This window comes from Misgurnus anguillicaudatus, chromosome 2, assembly GCF_027580225.2.
Source record: "Misgurnus anguillicaudatus chromosome 2, ASM2758022v2, whole genome shotgun sequence".
Taxonomy (NCBI): domain Eukaryota; kingdom Metazoa; phylum Chordata; class Actinopteri; order Cypriniformes; family Cobitidae; genus Misgurnus; species Misgurnus anguillicaudatus.
In genome coordinates, this window is record NC_073338.2 from 34,400,690 (window position 1) to 34,427,492 (window position 26,803).

Genomic DNA, 26,803 nt, shown 5'->3' on the forward strand with positions numbered 1-26,803 from the left:
GATAAGTTGGTTCCGACCCCAACCCTACCCAATATGCTTTTATTCTAAATAAACACTTGTTAGGCACTTTATAATTTGCATAATTTGCTGTGTTATGAACAAAGCAGTGTGATTTATCTTTGGTCTCGTTGCAGCTCACACTAACAGTATGCTCAGCTGTTACAATACTGTATATTTACTGTATAACCATCTCATATCATCTATATCTACTATATATTATGCCACAACCAAACTGCATGTTCTAATTTTAATGAACAGAACTATGTCTAAAACAAACACATAAATGCTGCTGGAGACTTGCCATTGGCTGTTGTATTTTAATGAATAAATCATGAGGTGAGTCTTAGAAAGGATAAGGGGCTATTTTGGGGATCTTTTACTATAAAAAATTCATTTAAATATTTATTGTATGTAATTTATGTAATACTAAATTGTATTGTTTCTGATATATATTTTAAAGATGCGTTACCATCGTAGAGAATAGCAGTACTTTTCCTGTGAGTTAAATACTGCTAAAGAGACCTCCAAACTTTAAGTCAGAAAATCAGACTTAAGTGGGGAGCCGAAATAACTAGCATTTGCCAACAGGAGATATTTTTGTTTAAAGAACCAACTTTTTATGGTTGGCTGGACCTTTTTGGGGGACAGAGGGAAAATCTGGGGGGAGGGGCAATGCCCCCTACGACCCCGCACTGTGCCTCGGTAGATCTGCCCCAGCTTATTCAAGACAGTAGGGACGCTGGAGCATGTGCTCAGCCCTGTGCCACATGCCGACATACCCGCTTGCTGGCGTCTTTTTCCAGATTATGTATATCTACAGGCTTCACGAAAAGCCCCGAGGGACGAGTACAGACTCCAGACACTATATCAAGCATGTGTTTCCTTTCAATACGGTTCACTTCGGGGGAACTCCTGTTTACTACGCGATGATTAACATAAACATTTAAAAGAGGATCCGAAGTCCTAGCTTTAGAAACACATAAAATGTCCAACATCGTACAAGGGAATACAATTTACGTACTTGTGTTGGACATGATCTCCACTACAATTGTATGTTGACTTTAGATCTTTATAAACTTTTAAAGATTTTTGCAAAGTCCATGTTCAGAAATTGACGAACAGTGGAAAAAAATACATATACAAAGTAACATTTTGAACCACAGTACAGTATTACAGTATCATACATGTGTAAGAGATAGATTGTATGTTTAAAGTGTGTCTGTGTGCTTTCCCAACTAAACTTAGGCGCAATGGTGAACAGCTAAATGACACCGCGCATGAGCGGAAGTAGGTGCAGGACAGCGAGGGATAGCGGAAGAGGGAGGGAGTCTGGAAATCACAAACATGGTAAATGTAAAAAAACAATTTTTTATGTGATTTATGGTACAGACACAAAAAGCCAAAAGCCTTACGACAAAGTATATTTAGTTATTAGTTAAGCGACGACGTCATTCATTCAATTTTATCTTGCAGGACGGTTGGTTTATTGATTAAAACATTTGAACAGCTATTAAGAGCAGGTAGCTTTAAGGCTAGCGAGGTCAAAGTGTTAGTGAGCAGGACTGTCAAGTTCATGTAATAGTTAAGAAGATTGTGTAATGAGACACTGTGATGCGTCAAGTGTTTCTTTACCGGCTACCAGACACGGTAAAATGTTGCTGAAATCAGATGAACATATCAGCAGTCCGTTTTGTAAAAGTGTTATATAACTTACATAAAGCATTTGTTTTGAGTGCAAAGACGAAAGATAAGCTATTTACAGTGCATATGACACGGTGGTGTGTTTTGGCAGCAATTTTTGTGAATGTACACAAGGGCATTACTATGCTGTGCTAAGTAAACGTACTATTCTTTACATCTTAATACACACGATTAAGACCTATAATATTTTCACCAGCTTAATGATACCTTCCTTCTTTTTCCCACATGAACAAGCTGAAATCCTCTCAGAAGGATAAAGTTCGCCAGTTCATGATTTTTACCCAGTCAAATGAGAAAACAGCACTGAATTGTTTGTCACAGAATGAATGGAAACTAGATGTTGCTACAGACAACTTTTTCCAAAATCCTGACCTCTACACACATAATCTAAGGGGAACATTAGATCGAAAGAAGTTAGAACAGCTCTACAATCGGTACAGAGGTATGGATTTTTGGTAAACCTCTTTGGGTGCCAGTGAACAGACAAACTAATGTATACCTTTCCTTGTATGCTAAATAAATAAATTATGTAAAAATGTATCTTGATCTTTGAATAGAAATATATTCTAAACATATTATTGCATCCTATAACTTAGAATTTAAGTTTCCATATTAAAAAAAGAGTAGTGTCTTCCATTGTAATTTTATTTTTTATTATACAGACCCTCAAGACGACAACAAGATTGGTATAGATGGGATCCAACAGTTCTGTGATGACTTGGGACTTGATCCAGCCAGTGTAAGCGTACTACTAATCGCTTGGAAGTTTCGGGCTGCCACACAGTGCGAGTTTTCCAAACAAGAATTCATAGATGGAATGGCTGAGCAGGGGTAAATGTTTTCTGTTGTTGTTTGTTTTACACGTACATTAGATTATGTCAGAGTTCTCTAAATATTTTTGCTCTATTGATTTGCAGTCTGCAATGTTTTGTTAATTTATTTTTATACAATATTCTTTTAAAGGTGTGACAGCATAGAAAAACTTAAAGCACAACTACCCAGGATGGAGCAGGAGTTAAGGGACCAAGGGAAATTTAAAGACTTCTATCAGTTCACGTTCAACTTCGCTAAGAATCCAGGACAAAAGGGGTTGGGTATGTTGAGGTCACACTTTTTGTATCGGGGGAATTTTGTAGTTTTTTTACTTCGGTTTGTTATGTAGTTAGTTAACTGCCATTGCTGTTTTTTCTACCAGACCTTGAAATGGCAATTGCATACTGGAATTTAATATTGGCTGGGCGTTTTAAATTTCTAGATCTATGGAACAAATTTTTATTGGTAAGTACTGAATATTCACAGTCATAAGCTATATAAAGCTATAACTTTTTACATCTGGTAAAAGTTAGGTTTAAATACTGTAAAACTGTAAGAAAACATTATGATTTATTTATGCATTGCAGGAGCATCATAAGCGATCAATTCCCAAAGACACATGGAACCTATTGTTAGATTTCAGCACGATGATCACAGATGATATGTCAAACTACGATGAGGAAGGTTAGTTTCTCTCCCAAAAAACTTTCACTGTTTTATCTAGCAATGCACTGAAATAAAAATCCTGGGCTGAAACTAAAGATAACCTTTCATTTAAAAAGGTTTTGTATAATTGGATTAATATTAAACTTTCTCATTTAATTTATTTAAAGAATCACTTTTGTAAGTGACACACAAAATTTACTTCTAAGAAACAATTAAGTTGAACAGCCAAGCATGAGTTACTGAAAGATGTGCATCATCAGTTACTGACAGATGAACATTATCAACTACTGTGTATTTGATAGCCTGTTGCATTTCTTGGGAGGGCTTTAGCTCAAATAAAAAAGCATGATCTTCGACGCTAAAGACACATAAAGCATTATCACGGCAGTGGGGCATCATGCAGAACTTGTGTCATTTTGTATTTCCACACAGCAGTCATGATGTTGTTTTGCCGTGTAGTGCTGTGATATTGGCTTTAAACTGACAGGAGAGGTGCAGCGCTGTTTATTTTCAATTTATGTTATCAGATGTTTGTTTTTTCTTTACGGTAATGCAATTTTTGCAAATTGAAATTTTGGTCCATCTCGAATTTCATCAGATATTACTGCATGCAGTCATTTTTTAATAAAATAATAATAAAGCTTTTAATAATAATAAAACATCTGAAGAATAGACACTCTAAGAAGGGATGTGTTTACCGGTATTTCTTTACACATCTTTTTGTTTTATGGTTTTAACATGTGTAATTTTAACACATTATGTAATTTTACTTTACTTGGTCAGTGGACATGGTTTCCAAACTATGTTTCTGCATTCACTGGTTCCATCAGCTTAGTCACCAAATTCACGTGTATTCACTTCTACAATGATGGTATTAAAGGGGCGATTAATCGGCTGTTTTTATTGTTTTATACGGTTGTCATCTACTTATGATGTTCGCGTGGTTTTTACATTCATACACATCAAAAGCCTTAAGTAATGGGCTTTTTTGTACCCTGGTTTTAAAGCTGGCTCGAGAAATGCTCCGTTTTGATAGGCAGGCCGCATTGAAGACATGGAAGTAAACGCACAATGTGTTACATAGTGTTACATAGTGTTGCTCTAAAGGCAAGGTGCATGATTTTTGAAAAATACTATGGAAAAGGGAGTCGTGTCTACTAACCGACATCGTTGCCTGGGTTGCGTATGTGTGGGGCGGGCTTATCAAAAAGAAGATCCAGATTCTATTGGGGTAGGGGCGTGTTTGTTTAGGTGATTTCAAATGTCAACATTGGCTTTCAGAGATTATGCACCCTGCCTTTAGGGTGAGCAATCACGGTAAAATATCATAAAATATCTTACTTCAACTACTGTTACTCTAAATATGTAGCGTTATACCATGGTCTGTTTAAATACTCGATTCTGATTTCTAAACATTGGTAACCATAGTAACACAGTTACACTTGCAGAGAGAGCGAGAGAGAGACCGAGCGAGCGAGAGAGACGTAAGTGCATCTCTCTTTAAAGTGCGTCTCTCTCTCTCTCTCGCTCTCTCTGGTCCTTCTCTTTCAGTTCTCTGTCTATCTCTTTTAAAACATCGCTTCGAAATTTCCAACTGTTTGTTTTTGGTTTCATTTAATGTAATGCATTTCAATAAATGTAATGTGTCCTTATATAGTAATCGTGGTTAGAGACGCTGGTTTTATTTCACACTTTAGATAATTCATTTAAATAAATGACTAGATTAGTTCAAAAGATTGCCTTGTCACTGTCAGTCTTGCCTGTCATTCATAAATTGTTTTAATAAATCAATTAAAGAATCATTAAGTTAGCTATATGCTTAAGCAACGAGGGGATAGACTTTAAAGAAGAGACACACACAGCCACAGGTAACTCGCGCACGCATCTCTCTCTCTCTCTCCCTCGGGTCCTTCTCTTTCAGTTCTCTGTCTCTCTCTTTTAATAATGAATTTAAATAAATGTGATAATTCATTTAAATAAAAGCAATACAAGGGTACTACTTTATTTACGCGTCGGGTGGTTCTTCGCCTCTATGTCGTGCATTAAAACCCTTTAATGCATGGCTAGCCGTGGATTATCCCTTACATGTTACAGATTTCACAGATGGGTCTAGCAAAACTAATGACTCTAGTAATATATCAAAGGCTTTTTTTAAAAGTTTTGCAAAAGTTCAATATGAATATGTCTTTAATAGTGTCATTTTTTTCAGGTGCATGGCCAGTTCTTATTGATGACTTTGTGGAGTTTGCAAGGCCGTACATCGGCACCAAAAGTACAGCTGTATAATTGCATTCTTTCTGAGGGACATCTGAACCTCAGACAAAACACACATAGCTTCTGCTGGGCACAGAGGACTGAAGTGAGATCTACATTTGCCTTTTCTACAAGCCCTCAGGACTGAGACATTTATACAAACCAGAGACATTATAAAGGCATCTTTTCTCTTCAGTCGTCTAATGGTGGTTTGGGCTTTTTATCTTTTTGGTCGGTTTTTGTTTTCAACTTCATGCAATATCTGATTCATTCTCTGGGACGTCAGTATTCTCGTTCAGATGAAGCAGTTTGACAAGAGCAAGCTGTCACAGATACTCTGCCGTGTACGATGATGACACATTAATCCTTGTTCAGTGCTCAAATAGGAAATGTCAAAATTTTAATATTTTAATGCATTTATGGAAATCTGAGTCAGAGAATTTTGATTGTACTCTCTTTTTTTATAAAACAGTCAGGTTTTCTTTCTTTTTTTTGTTTTTTTGTTTTATTGTGACAATATGTTATGTTTTCTGTTGATGTCCATACAGTGTGTTCACATTGCTCGTTTGGTTTTGATCAAAATGGATAGGTCATATTAACTGAGAATATTATATTTTACAATCATAGAAATATTAATTTGAATATTACCTCATCTTTTCTTGATTAATGACTCCATTTGATGTATTGATATACTGGTTTTGCAGTCCATTCAGCACTTTGATAAGTAACATAATCAATACAATAAAATCAGGTTATAGTCGATGAATAAAGTCAGATGGCCGTGAAAATAAATTCAAGTGTAGTAATGGTTGTCAGTAAAGTTTGATCCATAAAACACCTCCTTAAAAGGATAGTTCACCCAAAGATGAAAATTGTGTCATTATTTGCTCACTCTCATGTTGTTACAAACCTGTATACATTTTGTTAATCTGATGAAGATATTTTAAGAAATGTTTGTAACCAAACCGATTAAAAGCCCCATTGACTTCCATAGTATTATTTTTTTCTACTATGGAAGTGAATAGGGTTCACGAACGGTTTGGTTACAAACATTTCTCAAAATATCTTTCTTTGTGGTCATCAGAAGAAATATATTTATACAGGTTTGTGGCAACATGGGGATGAGTGAATGATGACAGAATTTTCATTTTTTGGGGGGGGGTGAACTATCCCTTTAATTAATTTACAATCCACCAAAAGTGTTCAATACAAAATAATAAGCAAATTTAAATTTATATACTCTTTTTTTGTACTTCATTGAACAATTCCCTTAATTTAACACAAACATGATTCTGGTACTTTACGTTTCCTCCCCTCAAAAAAAGAGCGTTTGGAGCCATCTACCTGTAGGATAAAGCGCGTGTAAATGGACGTAAACGTCGTTGCTAGGAAACGAACCGTGACAACAGCATGGCTCACAAGCGGCGTTATTAGTGAATTTCCCGTACTCTCGCCGAACCGTTTGTTTTGTATTTTGCTTTATTTTAATGATCGTTTCTGAAACAAAGAGAAAATGGCAGAAGCGGTGTTAGCTGAAGTTGACTGGGACGATGGTTTTGCCATCCCTGTAGCTAATGCAGAGAATAGAGCACTAGAGGAGGAGGTAAGTTTATATATGATAAATTACGTGATGTTTAAGACATTGTGTGTGTCTAAATGTTGTCTTATTGCCCACAGCTTCGAAGAAAGCAAAAAGAACAAGTCAACCTTGAGAACAAACTGAATAAACATCGGGACATTATAAATGCGCTGACAGAACATCTAAAAAATTTAAGGCAGGAGGTTTCTCACACTCAGGTATCGGTCTGCAAATATTACTTTTGCATTGTAACAGGTGTTTATTTAAATCCGTGATTATTTCATATAGAGGTGTGTTCGACTTTAAGCGGAGTTAAAGGTTCACTCTCGCGATACTTTGATGTCATACGCCGATCAATTTGCGCAGCGCTGCATGAAGTCGAGTGCACCTTGTGCTCTTTTACCAAATTACGGTTGCAGGTAAAATGTTTAACTGGAATATTTTCATGTGTTCAGGCAGTGTGCAAAGCCAGAGAGAAAGAGACCGAATCAGAGTTGCATTTCAAGGCGCTCGCCAAGCGGGAGACAGGTCGCCTGAAGCAGGAGATCAAGAAGCTAGATGATGAACTGAAAGCCCTGAATGAGAAGAAAAACTCCAAAGAGGTTCCAGTTGTCCCTTACAATTTAACCATTTAATTTGCGCCAAACACTAGTGACACAATAGGAAAAGCAATAAGATGCATGATTACAACAAAGCAAACTATGAATGCTTTAATCGCAGATCTGCATATACAAAACAACATTTTCCTTAAACTTGCAATCTTTTGCACAGAACAACATCTTCAAAGCCACTCAGAAGCTTGATGAATTAAAGAGTCAGCTCAACCTGGACCAGCAGGCTTTGGATGCCTGGTTTCAGGAGTCAGCACACAAAGATGAGGACATCATGGCAATCATGAAGTATGCCAAGCAAGATGAAAGCAAGATTCGAGTAAGTTCATAGTAGGCTAATAGCCAGAAGAAGTTGTGCGAGATGAAAATGTTCTGCATCATTTCTGGGGTTATAGGGGCTGGAGTGGTAACGCCCCTACTGAAAAATCCAGCAAAGACCAGCATAAGCTGGTTGAAGGTGGCAGAGCTAGTCTTAGCTGGTCCTCCCAGCTTGGCAAAGCTGGTCAAGCTGGTGGGTCAGATGGTCTTCCAGCCTGACCAGCTAAGTCCAGCTAAGCTTAAAAAGTGACCAAAACACAGCTAGACCAGCTTAAAAAGTGACCAAAACACAGCTAGACCAGCTTGCTATACCAGCTAAAACCAAGCTGGGAGACCAGCTTAAACCAGCTCACCATCTTATGCTGGTCTTAGCTGGATTTTTCAGTAGGAGCATCAATAATCAAAACTAGCATTCATAACCACACAAATATTTATATAGTGAATAATGAAAACATATGCACAGTTGACACTTCAATGTTTAAAACAAATCTATGTCCATTATGTGAGTTACAATTCTATTGGAATTATTTTTCAAACAAGTAACACAAATCTGGAAAGGATAAAATAACAAATAACAGTACCTGGGTAAAGTTCACAAGTCCTGTCAAAGACGTGTGCATCACATTGTACCCCAAATTTGAAATTTGACATAAGAAATTCTATTTGGCATAAAAATGGAGCATTTTGGAATGATTTTTTGCATTGATATTAAAAAGTTCATCCGAAAATGAAAATTCTCTCATAATTTATTTGTAATCAAGCAGGATGCAGGAGCACCATTGACTTCCATAGTAGGAAACAAAACTTCCATGGAATGCTATGGTGCTCAAAAATGGTCTGAGTACAAACATTGCTTAAAATATCTTAATTTGTGTTCAGCAGAACAAAGATTTTTTTTTAGGTTTGTAACAACATGAGGGTGAGAAAATTTGACAGAATCTTAATTTCTGAGTTAACTATCCCTTTAATTTCATGACAACAAAACACACTCACAAACTCTGCTCACTGGCCTGAAATAATATCTACTTTCTTTTAAATCAGGAGTTGATGCTGAAGGTTGAGAAACTGACTGTTGAAGCCAACCAGAAGAGAAAGACCTTAGACAATGAAATCACTGAGACCGCTATGGCACAGGTGATGCATTTCATTCACTTTTAAAGTGAATACTTAAAAAATGCCAAGAATGTGGATTTAACTGACATGCTTGTGTTTTGGGATGCAGCTTGCTTTAGACAAGACAGTCCAGAGCTTTCGTCAAGCCCACACTGAAAGACAGGAGATGATCAGCCAGCTGGAGAACACCATTCAACAAATAAGGAGGAGAGACCAAGAGATACAAGAATGTGCAATGGTAACCTGAAGATGGCGCAGTTACTCTAAACATCCTAAAATCCACACCATCTTCATAAGCTTAATAAGTGTACCCTTGCCATACTTTTAGAATATTAAATGTATAGGAAGATTCCCTGACAATATTCAAAATACCAGTTATTAATAGTAGGTGGGTAGTTATTTAAAGGGGCCATGGCATGAAAATCTAACTTTTTCCATGTTTGAGTGCTATGATTGGGTCCCCAGTGCTTCTATCAACCTAGAAAATGTGAAAAAGATCAACCCAATAACTTAGTTTTGGTAAACCATTCTCTACAAGCACATAAAAAATAGGTTGTTGAAATGTAGCTCTCCTTATGATGTCATAAGGAGCTCTTATTATAATAATACCACCCCTTAATCTGCACTATCCAACCACAGCACTGCCATTTAGTGCAGAGAAAATTACAATTGAATTGAGTTTTAATTGCAACAAACCACCATCATTGTGATCAGTGTTTGAATTTCATCAGCTCATTTGCATTTTAAAGGACACACCCAAAACGGTACATTTTTGCACACACCTACAAAGTGGCAGTTTTAACATCCTATAATAAATTATTTATATGGTATTTTGAGCTAAAACTTCACATATGTGCTCTGGGGACACCAAAGATTTATTTGAAATCTTAAAAAAGTCTTGTGCCATGTCCCCTTTAACCTAGTACCTTAAAAGTTTTAAGGCTCATTTTAAAGTTATTTAATATTAAAGTCTTTGGAGAATGAAATTGCTTTCAGTGTACCAAGTTTTATTGGCTACTTAATCCAGAAGATATGTTAAATCGCTAAATCTTCCAGTTGTTGGCGGAGGTGAACCAAATGATAAGGGAGAAGGACGATTTGATCAAGGAGAGGAAGGATTTCTTAAAGCGTGAGATAGAAAACAATAAGGAGCTGGAGAGGAAGATAGCCACAGCTGAACGTCAGGCAGTTCGACTCAAACAGCAGCTCCAGGAGGAAGAGAGCAACCAAAGGCGTCTTCAGGATGAGGTATCACCTGCAGCTTCCAACCCTTTAATCTGCTTTGATATTTAAACTAATCAAGAAGACAATTTTATTTGAATTGTGAGTCTAATGACTCTTGCTGATCGTTGTACCACGATAATACCAAAGATATAATAATTATTCAGAACCCTCTTACCATCACTGTACATGATGGTATACACCACAGTAATTTTGTTAGGGTTGAGTGTTCTGTTTTGCATTTTTTATGGTAATTAAGGGCAAACCTAAGTTTGTCTATAGTTGTCTAACATGCAATTTTTTCCTACAGCTACAGAGCCTGAAGGGAACTTTAGACCGAACTGCCAGAGATGTGGAGACAGCCAGATCTCAAATAACCAACATGAAAAAAGAGATTAAAGATAGATCAGCCAAGTAAAAGCTAATGTTTGTTTTTTCATAACATGTCAATCAATCAGTCAGTCAGTCATTTGGCATGGCTTTTTTCAGTTTTGTCTATTTTCTTTGTGAAATGTTAAAAACATACAGTTTTTATTTTGTTACCATCGCCCTGCAAACATTAAGCATTACAGCTATTAGAAATTATAGCCATCATCATTTAAATGGATGTTATAATTATAGTATGGCCGTAACCTCTTGAGGTTGAAGTCTAGTCATCCAAGGTCTTTTCGTGTCATGACCCCATTTTTATCTCTTTTCCCATTAATTTCTTATTTTTATCTGTTATAGAGTTGAAAAGGCAAAGCAGAATAATGCTGCTCTGCAAGAAAAGCTGCGACTAGTGACGGAGGCGGCGCTGAATGGCGAGGAGCAGGCAGCACAGATGGAGCAACTGCTTAAAGAACAAGAGCTTAGGATTAAAGTGAGTTTGAGTCTATTTCTCAGCATTTCACATTCGTGGAAAGACTGTGATCTCAGTTTTCAGTTTATTATTAATGCTTTGTTAATTTTAAAGGTACACTTAAAAGTCCCTTTGTGGTGAAAATCAAGTTTTTATTGTCTGTGTGGTGTTTTTAATGTGCTTGAATGGTTCTCTCCAAATTCATCACTCAAAACCATTCTGAGCATTTTCTCCTAAAAACTGCAGTTTACCGAAGATCGTTAAAGGCGGTTTGAAACCACCGTTTTTTTTGTCAATGTGCTGTCCGAGTGGATGAGGTAGTCTGAGTTGGTGTGATTGGGTGAAGGCCTGGAGTCATTTGCGTAGTTATTGATTATAAATGTATTATGTGTGTAGAGTTACATTTAAACTTTTCTAAAAAGCATAAACAGGGTTCCCACGGGTCCTTGAAATACTTAAAAGTTTGTGAATCTGGAGAAAATAATTCAATGCCCTGGGAAGTTTTTGAAAATATACATACACAGGTCATTGAAAGTGTTTGAATCTATTTTATGTAATTTGTTTTCTGGAAAAAAAAACATATTATTCCCTGTGTAGTGTAGGATAATATCATAACATTTCTATGCCTTTTAAGCACACGTGCTAAACTGTTTGCTTTAAATGCTTATATCTTTTGTATGTAAATGTTGATTCATACCAAAATGCTTTTTTGCATCGTTGTGTTTGACACATGAAAACATCTCTGGTTGTGTATGTAACTGTTGTTCCCTAAAAAGGGAACAAAACACTGCGTCTCCCTTGCCATACTTCCTGCATACGTCCCTGTAACGTCGTCGTATTTGGCCATATTTCAAATAGCGATATACTTCCTGGCTCCCACGTCTCCCTATCTTTGTTGTTAAGCCTCACCATTGGTTGAATTTGATATACATTCAGACGCACTTACCCCTGGAGGCGCCCCCAAAGTGTCACCGCAGTGACGAAGCGCGAGTTCCCTCAAAAGGGAACTGTAACAATGTATCTTTAAATGTAACATGATGTAACCTTGCTCTCACTTGAAATGTGTCCCCCTTAGTCCTTGAATTTGAGAGTTTGGACCCGGAAAGTTCTTGAAAGGTCCTTGAATTTGAAATTATGCAGGTGTGGGAATGTTTAAATATGTAATTATGATGACCAAAGATAACTTTTAGCGGTAACAGTGGGAATTATATAGCTTGCGAGTGTCACAAACACTAGTAATGAACATTCCTTTTTAAGTAGTTTTTTGCTTGTGTATGTAGGAGATCGATGCTCAGCTGCTGCGAAAGAGAGAAATTATGTTAAGGGAGAGTAAGGAACTGCAGGAGCTTCGTGCTAAAGAGAAGAACGCCGTGGCTGAAATCCAAGGCACCCGGACCACTATCTCAAACCTGTCCGGCAAAATTCGCAAACTGAGCCAGAACTCCTTGAAACAGCAAAATATTATCTTCAACCAGGCAAGAGAATAGTTAAATGATGGTAACACCAGTTCAATAACAATGCTAGTTAGATTAGGTTTGTCTCAATAGAGTTATTTGCTCTTTTGTTCCAGGATTTTCAAATCCAGATGCTAGAGAGGAAAATGGCCCGTTTGCAGGGACGGGTAAACACTGAGGAGAAGAAAGCTTTGGAGAAGAAGGTTTCAGATCTATCCGAAGCCCTTGAGGAGAAGAAGAAAACTGCTGCAAACCTCACCAAACAGTTGAAGAAACAACAAGTGAGAGCGTGTTTGACTATCAACACACAAAACTTTAATGTCTGCCAACTCTTCTTGGGTCTGGTGAAAGAGCAGCTTTAGTTTAAAGTAATGAGAATTATGTAAGAATGTACTTGGTTGTTATGTAAATGTAATTCCAAATCAAATCTTAATAGTTCTAACCAGGCTTTAAAATCTTTTATTCTCTATCTTATCTTTTATTTTTATTTTGGGTAGTGAGATTTATCCGCACATGTACGGTGTTATGCTTTTTGCATGTATGAAGTCAGTGGTTTGTAATGGAATTTGTCTTTTGCCAGGATGATATTCGTTGTGTTAAGAAAGAGACTGAAAAAACTGAAAAAGAGAAGAAAGATCTGACCTCCAGGATCCAGGAAGTGCAGCTCTTTATTGACGTTTCTGAGAAAGAGCAAAAGAAACTCAGGCACAAAAAACAGGTGAGTAACTTGATTATCCTTCACTGACAAAGATCTGTGTGTCAGCAGAATTCCACAGAGGCTTTGGGGATTTACGCACAATTCAAACAAACCTGTATACCTGTGTACGTGTCCTCTTTTAGGAAAGCATGGTGGAGAAAGACCTGCTGAAGATGGAGGTACAGCATCTGAGAGATATGTTGTATAACCAAGCAGACGGAGCACTTAGTCTGGAGAAGAGACGTCTGCAAATGCAGACAGCCATGAAGGAGAGAGAAGAGGAGATCAATGTGCATAGAGATATGATCAATAAACAGATCAAATTCACGGAGCAGGATAGGCAAAGGCTCAGGTACAGTTTGCACTTTTAAACTGAAAGTGGTTGGATTGGTAACTTACTGTTAAAGGGACACTCCACTTAAAAAAAAAAAAAAAAATATATATATATATATATACTAATTTTCCAGCTCCCGATAGTTAAACATTTGATTTTTACCGTTTTGGAATCCATTCAGCCGATCTCCGGGTCTGGCGGTACCACTTTTAGCATAGCTTAGCACAATCCATTGAATCTGATTAGACCATTAGCATGACGTAAAAAAATAACCAAAGAGTTTTGATATTTTTCCTATTTAAAACTTGACTCTTCTGTAGTCACATAGTGTAGTAAGAAAGACAGAAAATTAAAAGTTGCGATTTTCTAGGCTGATATGGCTATGAACTATAATCTCATTCTTGCGTAATAATCAAGGACTTTGCCGCTGTAACATGGCTGCAGCAGGCGTAGTGGTAGCACGCACTGCCTGAAAATAGTCTCCTGCCATTGAAAGTTACTAAGGGAACTATTTTCGGCTGCTGCGTAATATCATTGTGCCTCCTGCAGCCATGTTACAGCAGCAAAGTCCTTGATTATTACACCAGAATGAGAGTATAGTTCCTAGCCATATCGGCCTGGAGGATTGCAGCTTTTAATTTTTTGTTGGTCTTGGTATACAGTGTGACTACAGAAGAGTCGAGTTTTAAATACAATTGCCTTCTGCACGCCCAATAAAAGTTTATATATCCTGTTATATCCTGTTACATATATTTGGTTCCTTCACTTTTATGCTGATGAATGACCTTAGTGCTGAACTCCACGAGAGACTGTCCAAAATCGACAAGCTGAAGAGCAGGTATGAGATCCTCACCTTTTCCATGGCACCACCAGAGGGAGAGGAAGAGAAGTCACAGGCCTACTTCATCATAAAGGTATTGTGCTGTTTTTCTTAATGCAATTTTTTCTTATTTTATAGTGATGAGACAAAAAATTCTCTCAAATTCTGAAATCTTTGTTTTAGTTAATATTCAGGTTAATATACATTTGTGCATTTTGAGAAGAGTTATGCTTAAAGGAATATTCCATTCCAAAAATCCAGATAATTTACTCACCACTATGTCATCCAAAATGTTGATGTCTTTCTTTGTTCAGTCAAGAAGAAATTATGTTTTTTGAAGAAAACATTGCAGGATTTTTCTCATTTTAATGGACTTTAATAGAGCCCAACAATTAACACTTAACTCAACACGTAACAGTTTTTTTCAACGGAGTTTCAAAGAACTATAAACAATCCCAAACGAGGCATAAGGGTCTTTCTTATCTAGCGAAATGATTGTCATTTTTGACAAGAAAAATAAAAAATATGCAACTTTTCGTCTAGGTCCGGTCCAGCGCGACCTAACGTAAATGCGTAGTGACGTAGGGAAGTCATGTGTTACATTTATAAAACGCACATTTGCGGACCATTGTAAACAATAAACTGCCACAAAGACATTAATTAGTATTATTCAACATACAACAACGTCAGAACGGTCCTCTTTCAACGCACTTGTAAACAATGGGGCGGAGTTTCGCGTTCGTCTTCTGTGACCTCTTGCCGTCATGACGTATTGCGTGAGGTCACCTGGCGCATCACGACCAGATCTAGACGAGAAGTTGTGGTTTAAAAGTGTATATTTGTTATTTTTCTTGTCAAAAATGACAATCTTTTTGCTAGATAAGACACTTATGCCTCGTTTGAGATTGTTTATAGTCCTTTGAAACTCCGTTGAAAAAAACTGTTACGTGTTGAGTTAAGTGTTAATTTTTGGTGTCTATTAAAGTCCATTAAAATGAGAAAAATCCTGCAATGTTTTCCTCAAAAAACACAATTTCCTCTCGACCGAACAAAGAAAGACACCAACACTCTGGATGACATGGTGGTGAGTAAATTATCTGGATTTTTCTTTTTAGAAAATGGAATATTCCTTTAATGATTTTGTTTTCTTCTCTTTGGCTAAAAACATAAGTTGCTCCTGAAATGCAGGCTGCATTTCAGGAGCAACTTGTGTTTTTGCAGTCAAATACTGGTCTAAACTTATTCTCATCACCCAATATGTAGATGATTAAGTGTGTCACAATATGGGAGACCAAACTTGCAATAATTCAAAAAAAATGTAATTGAGAAATAAATGAACAAATGTCTTCATTAATAGATACAAATACTTTTGTACACGTTTAAGTATTCCACATGTGACGCTTGGCTATAAAAATGTTTTGCATCCTGTAAATGTGGGGGACACACTAAAAAAATTATACATATAAATATGCAAATATAAATTTAGTTAACTAGTTTTACAATCTTTACAATCTGTTTGTCATTTAAAGGGAAACTCCACTTTTTTTTGAAAATATGCTCATTATCCAGCTCCCCTAGAGTTAAAAATTTTATTTGGGTCTGGTGCTACCACTTTTAGCATAGCTTAGCATAATCCATTGAATCTGATTAGACCATTAGCATCACGCTTAAAATAACCAAAAAGTTTGGATATTTTTCCTATATAAAGCTTGACTCTTCTTTAGTTACATAGTGTACTAAGACAAACAGAAAATTTAAAGTTGCGATTTTCTAGGCCGATATGGTTAGGACTATAATCTCATTCTGGCATAATAATCAAGGACTTTGCTGCTGTAACATGGCTGCAGGAGGCACATTGATATTACGCACTGCCCGAAAATAGTCCCCTTAGTAACTTTCAATGGCAGGGGACTATTTTCGGGCAGTGCGTAATGTCATGTTTATCTCTAGGGGAGCTGAAAAATGAGTATATTTTCAAAAAAAGAGTGTCCCTTTAATACCAACATCAAAGTCAAAAGTAAATTATAATATCTAAGCAACTCTTGACATTTCTTAAGGCGGCACAGGAGAAGGAGGAACTCCAGCGTCAGGGCGATGATCTGGATGCTAAAATCAGCAAGAAGGAGAAAGAGATCAAAGCTTTGGAGAACACTCTTGAAGTTGTCAATATTCGCAATGCAACCTATCGCAAAGCACAAAGCAAAGTCAAAGAGTCCAGTATGTACATTCAGACATACTATTTATACGTTACACTGAGCTTTTATCCAGATTAAAGTATGGTTTGGATTTTGGTATAGTATTTCACTCTTGTTTAGTGAGTCTACATCTTTTTTAAGCACTTCACAATGTGATGCTTATTGATTTTTAATATTTAAATTTACTGTATATTTTGTTTGCTTATCTGAAGTAGGGGAAATAAAACTAGATAGAAAAGTTTGTTGACAAACTTTATGTTGGCTTGCCAAAGCGTAGCCTGTACGTTTAAAAAGGTTTGACAGATGTATAGTTTAGTAGGCTATCTGGCTGTTAGTATGTTTAAGTATGAAGCTAGCCTGATTTAGCATGAAGCTAGCATGATTAGCCTGAAGCAAGCATGAAGCTAACATGGTTAACATGAAGCTAGCATCAAGTTAGCATGATTAGCATGAAGATAGCGTGATGCTAACATGAAATAGCATGAAGCTAACATGATGCTAACATGAATAAGCATGAAGCTAACATGATGCTAACATGAATAAGCATGAAGCTAACATGATGCTAACATGAATTAGCATGAAGCTAGCATGATGCTAACATGAATGAACATGAAGCTAGCATGATGCTAACATGAATTAGCATGAAGCTAGCATGATGCTAACATGAATTAGCATGATGCTAACATGAATTAGCATGAAGCTAGCATGATGCTAATATGAATTAGCATGAAGCTAGCATGATGCTAACATGAATTAGCATGAAGCTAGCATGATGCTAACATGAATTAGCATGAAGCTAGCATGATGCTAATATGAATTAGCATGAAGCTAGCATGATGCTAACATGAATTAGCATGAAGCTAGCATGATGCTAACATGAATTAGCATGAAGCTAGCATGATGCTAACATGAATTAGCATGAAGTTAGCATGAAGCTAACATGATGCTAACATGAATTAGCATGAAGCTAGCATGATGCTAACATGAATTAGCATCATGCTAACATGAATTAGCATGAAGCTAGCATGATGCTAATATGAATTAGCATGAAGCTAGCATGATGCTAACATGAATTAGCATGAAGCTAGCATGATGCTAACATGAATTAGCATGAAGCTAACATGATGCTAATATGAATTAGCATGAAGCTAGCATGATGCTAACATGAATTAGCATGAAGCTAGCATGATGCTAACATGAATTAGCATGAAGTTAGCATGAAGCTAGCATGATGCTAACATGAATTAGCATGAAGCTAGCATGATGCTAACATGAATTAGCATCATGCTAACATGAATTAGCATCATGCTAACATGAATTAGCATGAAGCTAGCATGATGCTAATATGAATTAGCATGAAGCTAGCATGATGCTAATATGAATTAGCATGAAGCTAACATGATGCTAACATGAATTAGCATGAAGCTAGCATGATGTTAATATGAATTAGCATGAAGGTAGCATGATGCTAACATGAATTAGCATGAAGCTAGCATGATGCTAACATGAATTAACATGAAGCTAACGTGATGCTAACATGAAGCTAACATGATGTTAACATGAATTAGCATGAAGCTAGCATGATGCTAACATGAATTAGCATGATGCTAACGTGAATTAGCATGAAGCTAGCATGATGCTAACATGAATTAGCATGAAGTTAGCATGTTGCTAACATTAATTAGCATGAAGCTAACATGATGCTAACATGAATTAGCATGAAGTTAGCAAGATTTATTATGAAATTAGCATGAAGCTAGCATGAAACTAGCATGAAGCTAGTATGACTTAGCATGAAACTAGCATAAGGCTAACATGACCAAAAGACCCAACCCCCATGTCTCTATGATGTTCGGATCCAGAGATATAAGGCTTTGTTTATTATGTTGCTAGGGTGCTCATATTTGGTTGCTAGGGGCGTGGCTTAATACCTCAATAAGAATCCTTAGAGACTGATTGGATGCCTGAGTAAAATGAGCCCACCCCCATGTCTCTGTGACACTGTGCTGCAAAGATATCCATCTGGGCATTTTATAATGGCAGTCTATGGGAGATGTTGCTAGGGTACCCAAAAATGGTTGCTAGGGGCGTGGCTTAACAGCTATGAGACGATCCAGAGAGACTGATTGGATGCCTGAGTAAAATGAGCCCACCCCCATGTCTCTACGACACTCTAAAGTGAAGATATTCCATCTGGGACGCTTTTATTCCCTTATATGGGCACGTTCCTTGCCCCATTATATGTCAATGGGGAAATTTGGGTGCCTCTTACACCCCAGGGGTGAGACTTACACCCCAATGTGATGTATGTTCTTACAGAGCCTGCCAGCCTCTTCAAATGTGGTAACCCACAAGTTTCTACAAATTTCTCGCTTGCAGCTATGACCCGTCAAAGTTTGTCGCAATGTTAAGTCAATGGAAAATTTGGGGTGTTTGAGCGCCCCGTTTAGGAATTCGGTAGGTCCCATCAGTTAGAAAAGATATAGCATAAATCTACGTACCAGTCTTAAAAGTTTTGTAAAGTTTTGTGGGTGTAGCTTGAAAGCTCTAGGAGGAGTTACTGTGAGAAAAAGTGTGGACCAGAAGAATAATAATAACTAGATAGGTAAATTTCCTGAAGAAAATGTGAAGTGGTGCTTGACGTGGCAAATTTCTGTGGACAGTATATGATTATACTTCCAGTTACAAGTAAAACGATCCAACCCCCATGTCTCTACGATGTTCTGATACGGAGATATAAGGCTTTGTTTATTCGGTTGCTAGGGTACAGTATTTGGTTGCTAGGGAGAAAATTGCCATTCCATAATGATTACACTCTGAGTCACGAGTCAAATGGTCCAACCCCCGTGTCTCTACGATGTTCTGATGCGGAGATATAAGGCTTTGTTTACTCTGTTGCTAGGGTACTGTATTTGGTTGCTAGGGAAAAAATTGGCATCCCATAATGATTACACTCCGAGTCACGAGTCAAACGGTCCAACCCCCGTGTCTCTACGATGTTCTGATGCGGAGATATAAGGCTTTGTTTACTCTGTTGCTAGGGTACTGTATTTGGTTGCTAGGGAAAAAATTGGCATCCCATAATGATTACACTCCGAGTCACGAGTCAAACGGTCCAACCCCCGTGTCTCTACGATGTTCTGATGCGGAGATATAAGGCTTTGTTTACTCTGTTGCTAGGGTACTGTATTTGGTTGCTAGGGAAAAAATTGGCATCCCATAATGATTACACGCCGAGTCACGTGTCAAACGGTCCAAACCCTGTGTCTCTACAATGTTCTGATGCCGAGATATAAGGCTTTGTTTACTCTGTTGCTAGGGTACTGTATTTGGTTGCTAGGGAAAAAATTGGCATCCCATAATGATTACACGCCGAGTCATTAGTCATACGGTCCAACCCCCGTGTCTCTACGACGTTCTGATGCGGAGATATAAGGCTTTGTTTACTCTGTTGCTAGGGTACTGTATTTGGTTGCTAGGGAAAAAATTGGCATCCCATAATGATTACACTCCGAGTCATTAGTCATACGGTCCAACCCCCGTGTCTCTATGATGTTCTGATGCGGAGATATAAGGCTTTGTTTACTCTGTTGCTAGGGTACTGTATTTGGTTGCTAGGGAAAAAATTGGCATCCCATAATGATTACACTGTGAGTCACGAGTCAAACGGTCCAACCCCCGTTTCTCTACGATGTTCTGATGCGGAGATATAAGGCTTTGTTTACTCTGTTGCTAGGGTACTGTATTTGGTTGCTAGGGAAAAATTTGGCATCCCATAGTGATTACACAGTGAGTCACGAGTCAAACGGTCCAACCCCCGTGTCTCTACGATGTTCTGATGCGGAGATATAAGGCTTTGTTTACTCTGTTGCTAGGGTAATGTATTTGGTTGCTAGGGAAAAAATTGGCATCCCATAATGATTACACTCCGAGTCACAAGTCAATCGGTCCAACCCCCGTGTCTCTACGATGTTCTGATGGGGAGATATAAGGCTTTGTTTACTCTGTTGCTAGGGTACTGTATTTGGTTGCTAGGGAAAAAATTGGCATCCCATAATGATTACACTCTGAGTCACGAGTCAAATGGTCCAACCCCTGTGTCTCTACGATGTTCGGATGCCGAGATATAACTGTTTGAATTTTATGTTGCTAGGGTTCTCAAAAGTGGTTGCTAGGGGCGTGGCTTAATACCTATGTAAGGATCCTGAGAGACTGATTGGATGCCTGAGTAAAATGAGCCCACCCCCATGTCTCTATGACACTGTGTTGCAAAGATATCCATCTGGGCATTTTATAATGGCAGTCTATGGAAGATGTTGCTAGGGTGTCCAAAAGTGGTTGCTAGGGGCGTGGCTTAATAGCTCTGGGATGATCCTGAGAGACTGATTGGATGCCTGAGTGAAATGAGCCCACCCACTTATCTCTACGACACTGTAAAGCAAAGATATCCCATCTGGAACTGTTTTATTCCCTTATATGGGCATGTTTCCTCAATGGGAATTTTCGGGTGCCTCTTACACCCCAGGGGTACAACTTAAACCCCAATGTCATGTACGTTCTTACATAGCCTACCACCCTCTTTAAATTTAGTAACCCACATGTTTCTACAAAATCCTCACTCGGACCTATGACCCGTCAAAATTTTTGCAATGGTAAGTCTATGGGATTTTGCCCCATTGACTTTTCATTGGGCATTTTTGGGCACCTCTTACACCCCAGGGGTACAACTTACACCCCATTGTTATCCATGTTCTTACAGAGCCTACCACCCTCTTCAAATGTTGTAACCCACATGTTTCTATAAAATCCTCGAGCGGAGCTATGACTCGTCAAAGTTGGGCGCAATGTTAAGTCAATGGGATTTTTCGGGTGGTTTTTCGCCCCCCTTTCAGAAATCCTGCACCCGATCCCTTATAAAAGTCATAGCCACCATCTCTTCAATATACCGGTCGATTTGAGCCCTCCTTCATGGGACTACGGCAAACCGTGCGGGACGAGTTACGCGCCGAAAAAACGTGCAGACATAAGAATAATAATAACTAGATAGGTACATTTCCTGAAGAAAATGTGAAGTGGTGCTTGCCGTGGCAAAATTCTGGGGGCAATGTATGATTATACTCCAAGTCACGAGTCAAACGGTCCAACCCCCGTGTCTCTACGATGTTCTGATGTGGAGATATAAGGCTTTGTTTATTGAAGGTAGTATGATTACCATGAAGCTAGCATGATGTTAGCATAAATAACGTGAAGGTAGTATGATGTTAACATGATTAGCATGAAGCTAGCATAAAGCGAACATCATTAGCATGAAGCTAATATGATGTTAATATGATTAGCATGAAGTTAGCATGATGTTAGCATGATTATCAGGAAGTTGGCATGATGTTAGCATGATTAGCATGAAGTTAGCATGAAGTTAACATGAAGCTAGCATGATGTTAACATGATTAGCATGAAGCTAGCATGAAGCTAACATGATTAGCATGAAGCTAGCATGATTAGCATGAAGCTAGCATGATTAGCATGATGTTAGCATGATTAGCATGATGTTAGCATGATTAGCATGATGTTAGCATGATTGGCATGATGTTAGCATGATTAGCATGATGTTAGCAGGAAGGTAGCATGAAGCTACCATGATTAGCATGAAGCTAGCATGAAGCTAGCATGATTAGCATGAAGCTAGCATGATTAGCATGAAGCTAACATGAAGCTAGCATGAAGCTAACATGATTAGCATGAAGCTAGCATGATTAGCATGAAGCTAGCATGATGTTAGCATGATGTTAGCATTATTAACATGATGTTAGCATGATTAGCATGAAGCTAGCATGAAGCTAACATGAAGCTAGCATGATTAGCATGAAGCTAACATGATTAGCATGAGGCTAGCATGATTAGCATGAAGCTAGCATGATTAGCATCAAGCTAGCATGATTAACATGAAGCTAGCATGAAGATAGCATGATGTTAGCATGATGCTAACATGATTAGCATGAAGCTAGCATGAAGCTAGCATGATTAGCATGATGTTAGCATGAAGCTAGCATGATGTTAGCATGAATTTACCATGATGTTAGCATGACTAGCATGATGTTAGCATGACTAGCATTATGTTAGCATGATTAGCATGAAGTTAGCCTGATGTTAGCATGATTAGCATGATGTTAGCATGATTAGCATGAAGTTAGCATGATGTTAGAATGATTAGCATAAAGATAGCATGAGGTTAGCATGATTAGCACGAAGCTACCATGATGTTAGCATGATTAGCAAGAAGTTAACATGAAGTTAGCATGAAGCTAGCATGATTTAACGTGAAGTTAGCAAGATTTATTATGAAATTAGCATTAAGCTAGCATGAAACTAGCATGAAGCTAGTATGACTTAGCATTAAGCTAGCATGAAGCTAACATGACCCAAAGACCCAACCCCCATGTCTCTATGATGTTCGGATCCAGAGATATAAGGCTTTGTTTATTATGTTGCTAGGGTGCTCATATTTCGTTGTTAGGGGCGTGGCTTGGGAGTGGCCAACAATGTGGCCAGTTATTACACTCTGAGTCACAAGTAAAATGGTCCAACCCCCGTGTCTCTAAGATGTTCTAATGCGGAGATATAAGGCTTTGTTTATTCGGTTGCTAGGGTGCTCATATTTGGTTGCTAGGGCCGTGGCTTGGGAGTGGCCAATGATGTGGCCAGTTATTACACTCCGAGTCACAAGTAAAACGGTCCAACCCCCGTGTCTCTTCGATGTTCTGATGTCGAGATATAACTGTTTAAATGTTATGTTGCTAGGGTGCTCAAAAGTGGTTGCTAGGGGCGTGGCTTAATACCTCAATAAGGATCCTGAGAGACTGATTGGATGTCTGGGTAAAATGAGCCCACCCCCATGTCTCTATGACACTGTGCTGCAAAGATATCCATCTGGGCATTTTATAATGGCAGTCTATGGGAGATGTTGCTAGGGTGCCCAAAATTGTTGCTAGGGGCGTGGCTTAATAGCCCTGGGATGATCCTGAGAGACTGATTGGATGCCCGAGTAAAATGAGCCCACCCACTTATCTCTACGACACTGTAAAGCAAAGATATCCCATCTGGAACTGTTTTATTCCCTTATATGGGCATGTTTCCTTCCCCATTATAAGTCAATGGGAATTTTCGGGTGCCTCTTACACCCCAGGGGTACAACTTACACCCAAATGTTATGTATGTTCTTACAGAACCTGCCACCCTCTTCAAATGTTATAACCCACATGTTTCTACAAAATCCTCGAGCGGAGCTATGACTCGTCAAAGTTGGGCGCAATGTTAAGTCAATGGGATTTTTCGGGTGGTTTTTCGCCCCCCTTTCGGAAATCCTGCACCCGATCCCTTATAAAAGTCATAGCAGACGTGTCCTCAATAAGCCGGTCATTTTGAGCCCTGTTTCATTGGTCTACGACAAACCGTGTGGGACGAGTTACGCGCCGAAAAAGTGTCCAGATATAAGAATAATAAATAAATAAAGATATAATAATAAGTATGAGCAATAGTAATAGTGATGCCTTGCATAAATGCAAGCACCACTAACTAGATAGGTACATTTCCTGAAGAAAATGTGAGTGGTGCTTGCCGTGGCAAAATTCTGGGGAACATATATGATTATACTCCAAGCCAAAAGTAAAACGATCCAACTCCCGTGTCTCTACGATGTTCTGATGCGGAGATATAAGGCTTTGTTTACTCTGTTGCTAGGGTACTGTATTTGGTTGCTAGGGAAAAAATTGCCATCCACTAGTGATTACCCTCCAAGTCACGAGTCAAACGGTCCAACCCCCGTGTCTCTACGATGTTCTGATGCGGAGATATAAGGCTTTGTTTACTCTGTTGCTAGGGTACTGTATTTGGTTGCTAGGGAAAAAAATGGCATCCACTAGTGATTACCCTCCGAGTCACGAGTCAAACGGTCCAACCCCCGTGTCTCTACGATGTTCTGATGCGGAGATATAAGGCTTTGTTTACTCTGTTGCTAGGGTACTGTATTTGGTTGCTAGGGAAAAAATTGGCATCCCATAATGATTACCCGCCAAGTCACGAGTCAAACGGTCCAACCCCCATGTCTCTACGATGTTCTGATGCGGAGATATAAGGCTTTGTTTACTCTGTTGCTAGGGTACTGTATTTGGTTGCTAGGGAAAAAATTGGTATCCCATAATGATTAAACTCCGAGTCACAAGTCAAAAGGTCCAACCCCCGTGTCTCTACGATGTTCTGATGCGGAGATATAAGGCTTTGTTTACTCTGTTGCTAGGGTACTCTATTTGGTTGCTAGGGAAAAAATTGGCATCCCATAATGATTACACTCTGAGTCACGAGTCAAACGGTCCAACCCCCGTGTCTCTACGATGTTCTGATGCGGAGATATAACTGTTTGAATTTTATGTTGCTAGGGTGCTCAAAAGTGGTTGCTAGGGGCGTGGCTTAATACCTATGTAAGGATCCTGAGAGACTGATTGGATGTCTGAGTAAAATGAGCCCACCCCCATGTCTATATGACACTGTGGTGCAAAGATATCCATCTGGGCATTTTATAATGGCAGTCTATGGGAGATGTTGCTAGGGTGCCCAAAATTGTTGCTAGGGGCGTGGCTTAATAGCTCTGGGATGATCCTGAGAGACTGATTGGATGCCCGAGTGAAATGAGCCCACCCACTTATCTCTACGACACTGTAAAGCAAAGATATCCCATCTGGAACTGTTTTATTCCCTTATATGGGCATGTTTCCTGCCCCATTATAAGTCAATGGGAATTTTCGGGCTCCTCTTACACCCCAGGGGTACAACTTACACCCCAATGTCATGTGTGTTCTTAAAGAGTCTACCACCCTCTTCAAATGTTATAACCCACATGTTTCTACAACATCCTCGAGTGGAGCTATGACCCGTCAAAGTTCGGCGCAATGTTAAGTCAATGGGATTTTTTGGGTGATTTTTTGCCCCCCTTTCGGAAATCCTGCACCCGATCCCTTATAAAAGTCATAGCACACCTCTCCTCAATAAACCGGTCGATTTGAGCCCGCTTTCATGGGAGTACGGCAAACCGTGCGGGACGAGTTACGCGCCGAAAAAACGTGCAGACATAAGAATAATAAGATATAATAACTAGATAGAAAAGTTTGTTGACAAACTTTATGTTGGCTTGACAAAGCCTGGCCTGAACGTTGAAAACGGTTTGACAGAAGTTTAGTTTAGTAGGCTATCTGGCTGTTAGTATGTTTAAGTATGAAGCTAGTCTGATTTAGCATGAAGCTAGCATGATTAGCCTGAAGCTAGCATGAAGCTAACATGATTAGCATGAAGCTAGCATCAAGTTAGCATGATTAGCATGAAGCTAGCATGATGTTAACATGAAATAGCATGAAGCTAGCATGATGCTAACATGAATTAGCATGAAGCTAGCATGAAGCTAACATGATTAGCATGAAGCTAGCATCAAGTTAGCATGATTAGCATGATGCTAACATGAATTAGCATGAAGTTAGCATGATGCTAACATGAATTAACATGAAGCTAGCATGATGTTAACATGAATTAGCATGATGCTAACATGAATTAGCATGAAGCTAGCATGATGCTAACATGAATTAGCATTAAGCTAGCATGATGTTTACATGAATTAGCATGAAGCTAGCATGATGCTAACATGAATTAGCATGAAGTTAGCATGATGCTAACATGAATTAGCATGAAGCTAGCATGATGCTAACATGAATTAGCATGAAGCTAGAATGATGCTAACATGAATTAGCATGAAGCTAGCATGATGCTAACATGAAATAGCATGAAGCTAGCATGATGCTAACATGAATTAGCATGAAGCTAGCATGAAGCTAACATGATTAGCATGAAGCTAACATCAAGTTAGCATGATTAGCATGAAGCTAGCATGATGCTAACATGAATTAGCATGAAGCTAGCATGAATTAGCATGAAGCTAGCATGATGCTAACATGAATTAGCATGAAGTTAGCATGAAGCTAGCATGATGCTAACATGAATTAGCATGAAGCTAGCATGATGCTAACATGAATTAGCATGAAGCTAGCATGATGTTAACATGAATTAGCATTAAGCTAGCATAATGCTAACATGAATTAGCATGAAGCTAGCATGATGTTAACATAAATTAGCATTAAGCTAGCATG

At 38.5% G+C, this 26,803-nt stretch overlaps 2 protein-coding genes across 2 annotated transcripts in view; both read left to right on the plus strand.

Moving 5' to 3' along the window:
• Positions 1–1,917: 1,917 nt before the first annotated feature.
• On the plus strand, positions 1,918–6,225 carry dcun1d1 (DCN1, defective in cullin neddylation 1, domain containing 1 (S. cerevisiae)). Its single transcript, XM_055202839.2, has 6 exons — positions 1,918–2,143; positions 2,364–2,532; positions 2,665–2,795; positions 2,897–2,979; positions 3,102–3,198; positions 5,390–6,225. Exons 1-6 carry the CDS (start codon positions 1,927–1,929, stop codon positions 5,464–5,466), a joined length of 774 nt encoding a protein of 257 aa, XP_055058814.1. The 5' UTR covers positions 1,918–1,926; the 3' UTR covers positions 5,467–6,225.
• A 459-nt stretch (positions 6,226–6,684) lies between these two features.
• The window catches only part of ccdc39 (coiled-coil domain 39 molecular ruler complex subunit), a 54,755-nt gene continuing 34,636 nt past the window's right edge, over positions 6,685–26,803 (plus strand). The window contains exons 1-15 of the mRNA XM_073854125.1: positions 6,685–7,036; positions 7,111–7,230; positions 7,468–7,614; positions 7,784–7,942; positions 8,983–9,075; positions 9,164–9,292; positions 10,111–10,302; positions 10,586–10,689; positions 11,005–11,137; positions 12,397–12,591; positions 12,687–12,851; positions 13,151–13,288; positions 13,411–13,619; positions 14,392–14,515; positions 16,479–16,638. Coding sequence (XP_073710226.1) covers positions 6,947–7,036; positions 7,111–7,230; positions 7,468–7,614; positions 7,784–7,942; positions 8,983–9,075; positions 9,164–9,292; positions 10,111–10,302; positions 10,586–10,689; positions 11,005–11,137; positions 12,397–12,591; positions 12,687–12,851; positions 13,151–13,288; positions 13,411–13,619; positions 14,392–14,515; positions 16,479–16,638 — 2,158 coding nt within the window. The 5' untranslated portion in view covers positions 6,685–6,946. The remainder of the gene's footprint in view (positions 7,037–7,110; positions 7,231–7,467; positions 7,615–7,783; positions 7,943–8,982; positions 9,076–9,163; positions 9,293–10,110; positions 10,303–10,585; positions 10,690–11,004; positions 11,138–12,396; positions 12,592–12,686; positions 12,852–13,150; positions 13,289–13,410; positions 13,620–14,391; positions 14,516–16,478; positions 16,639–26,803) is intronic.

Excerpts from the sequence above, each read along its gene's own strand:
- dcun1d1 (XM_055202839.2), top strand. The coding sequence starts at position 1,927 with ATGAACAAGCTGAAATCCTCTCAGAAGGATAAAGTTCGCCAGTTCATG. Across the intron at positions 2,144-2,363 it reads GCTCTACAATCGGTACAGAG|ACCCTCAAGACGACAACAAG; the intron begins GTATGGATTTTT and ends TTTATTATACAG. Across the intron at positions 2,533-2,664 it reads GATGGAATGGCTGAGCAGGG|GTGTGACAGCATAGAAAAAC; the intron begins GTAAATGTTTTC and ends ATTCTTTTAAAG.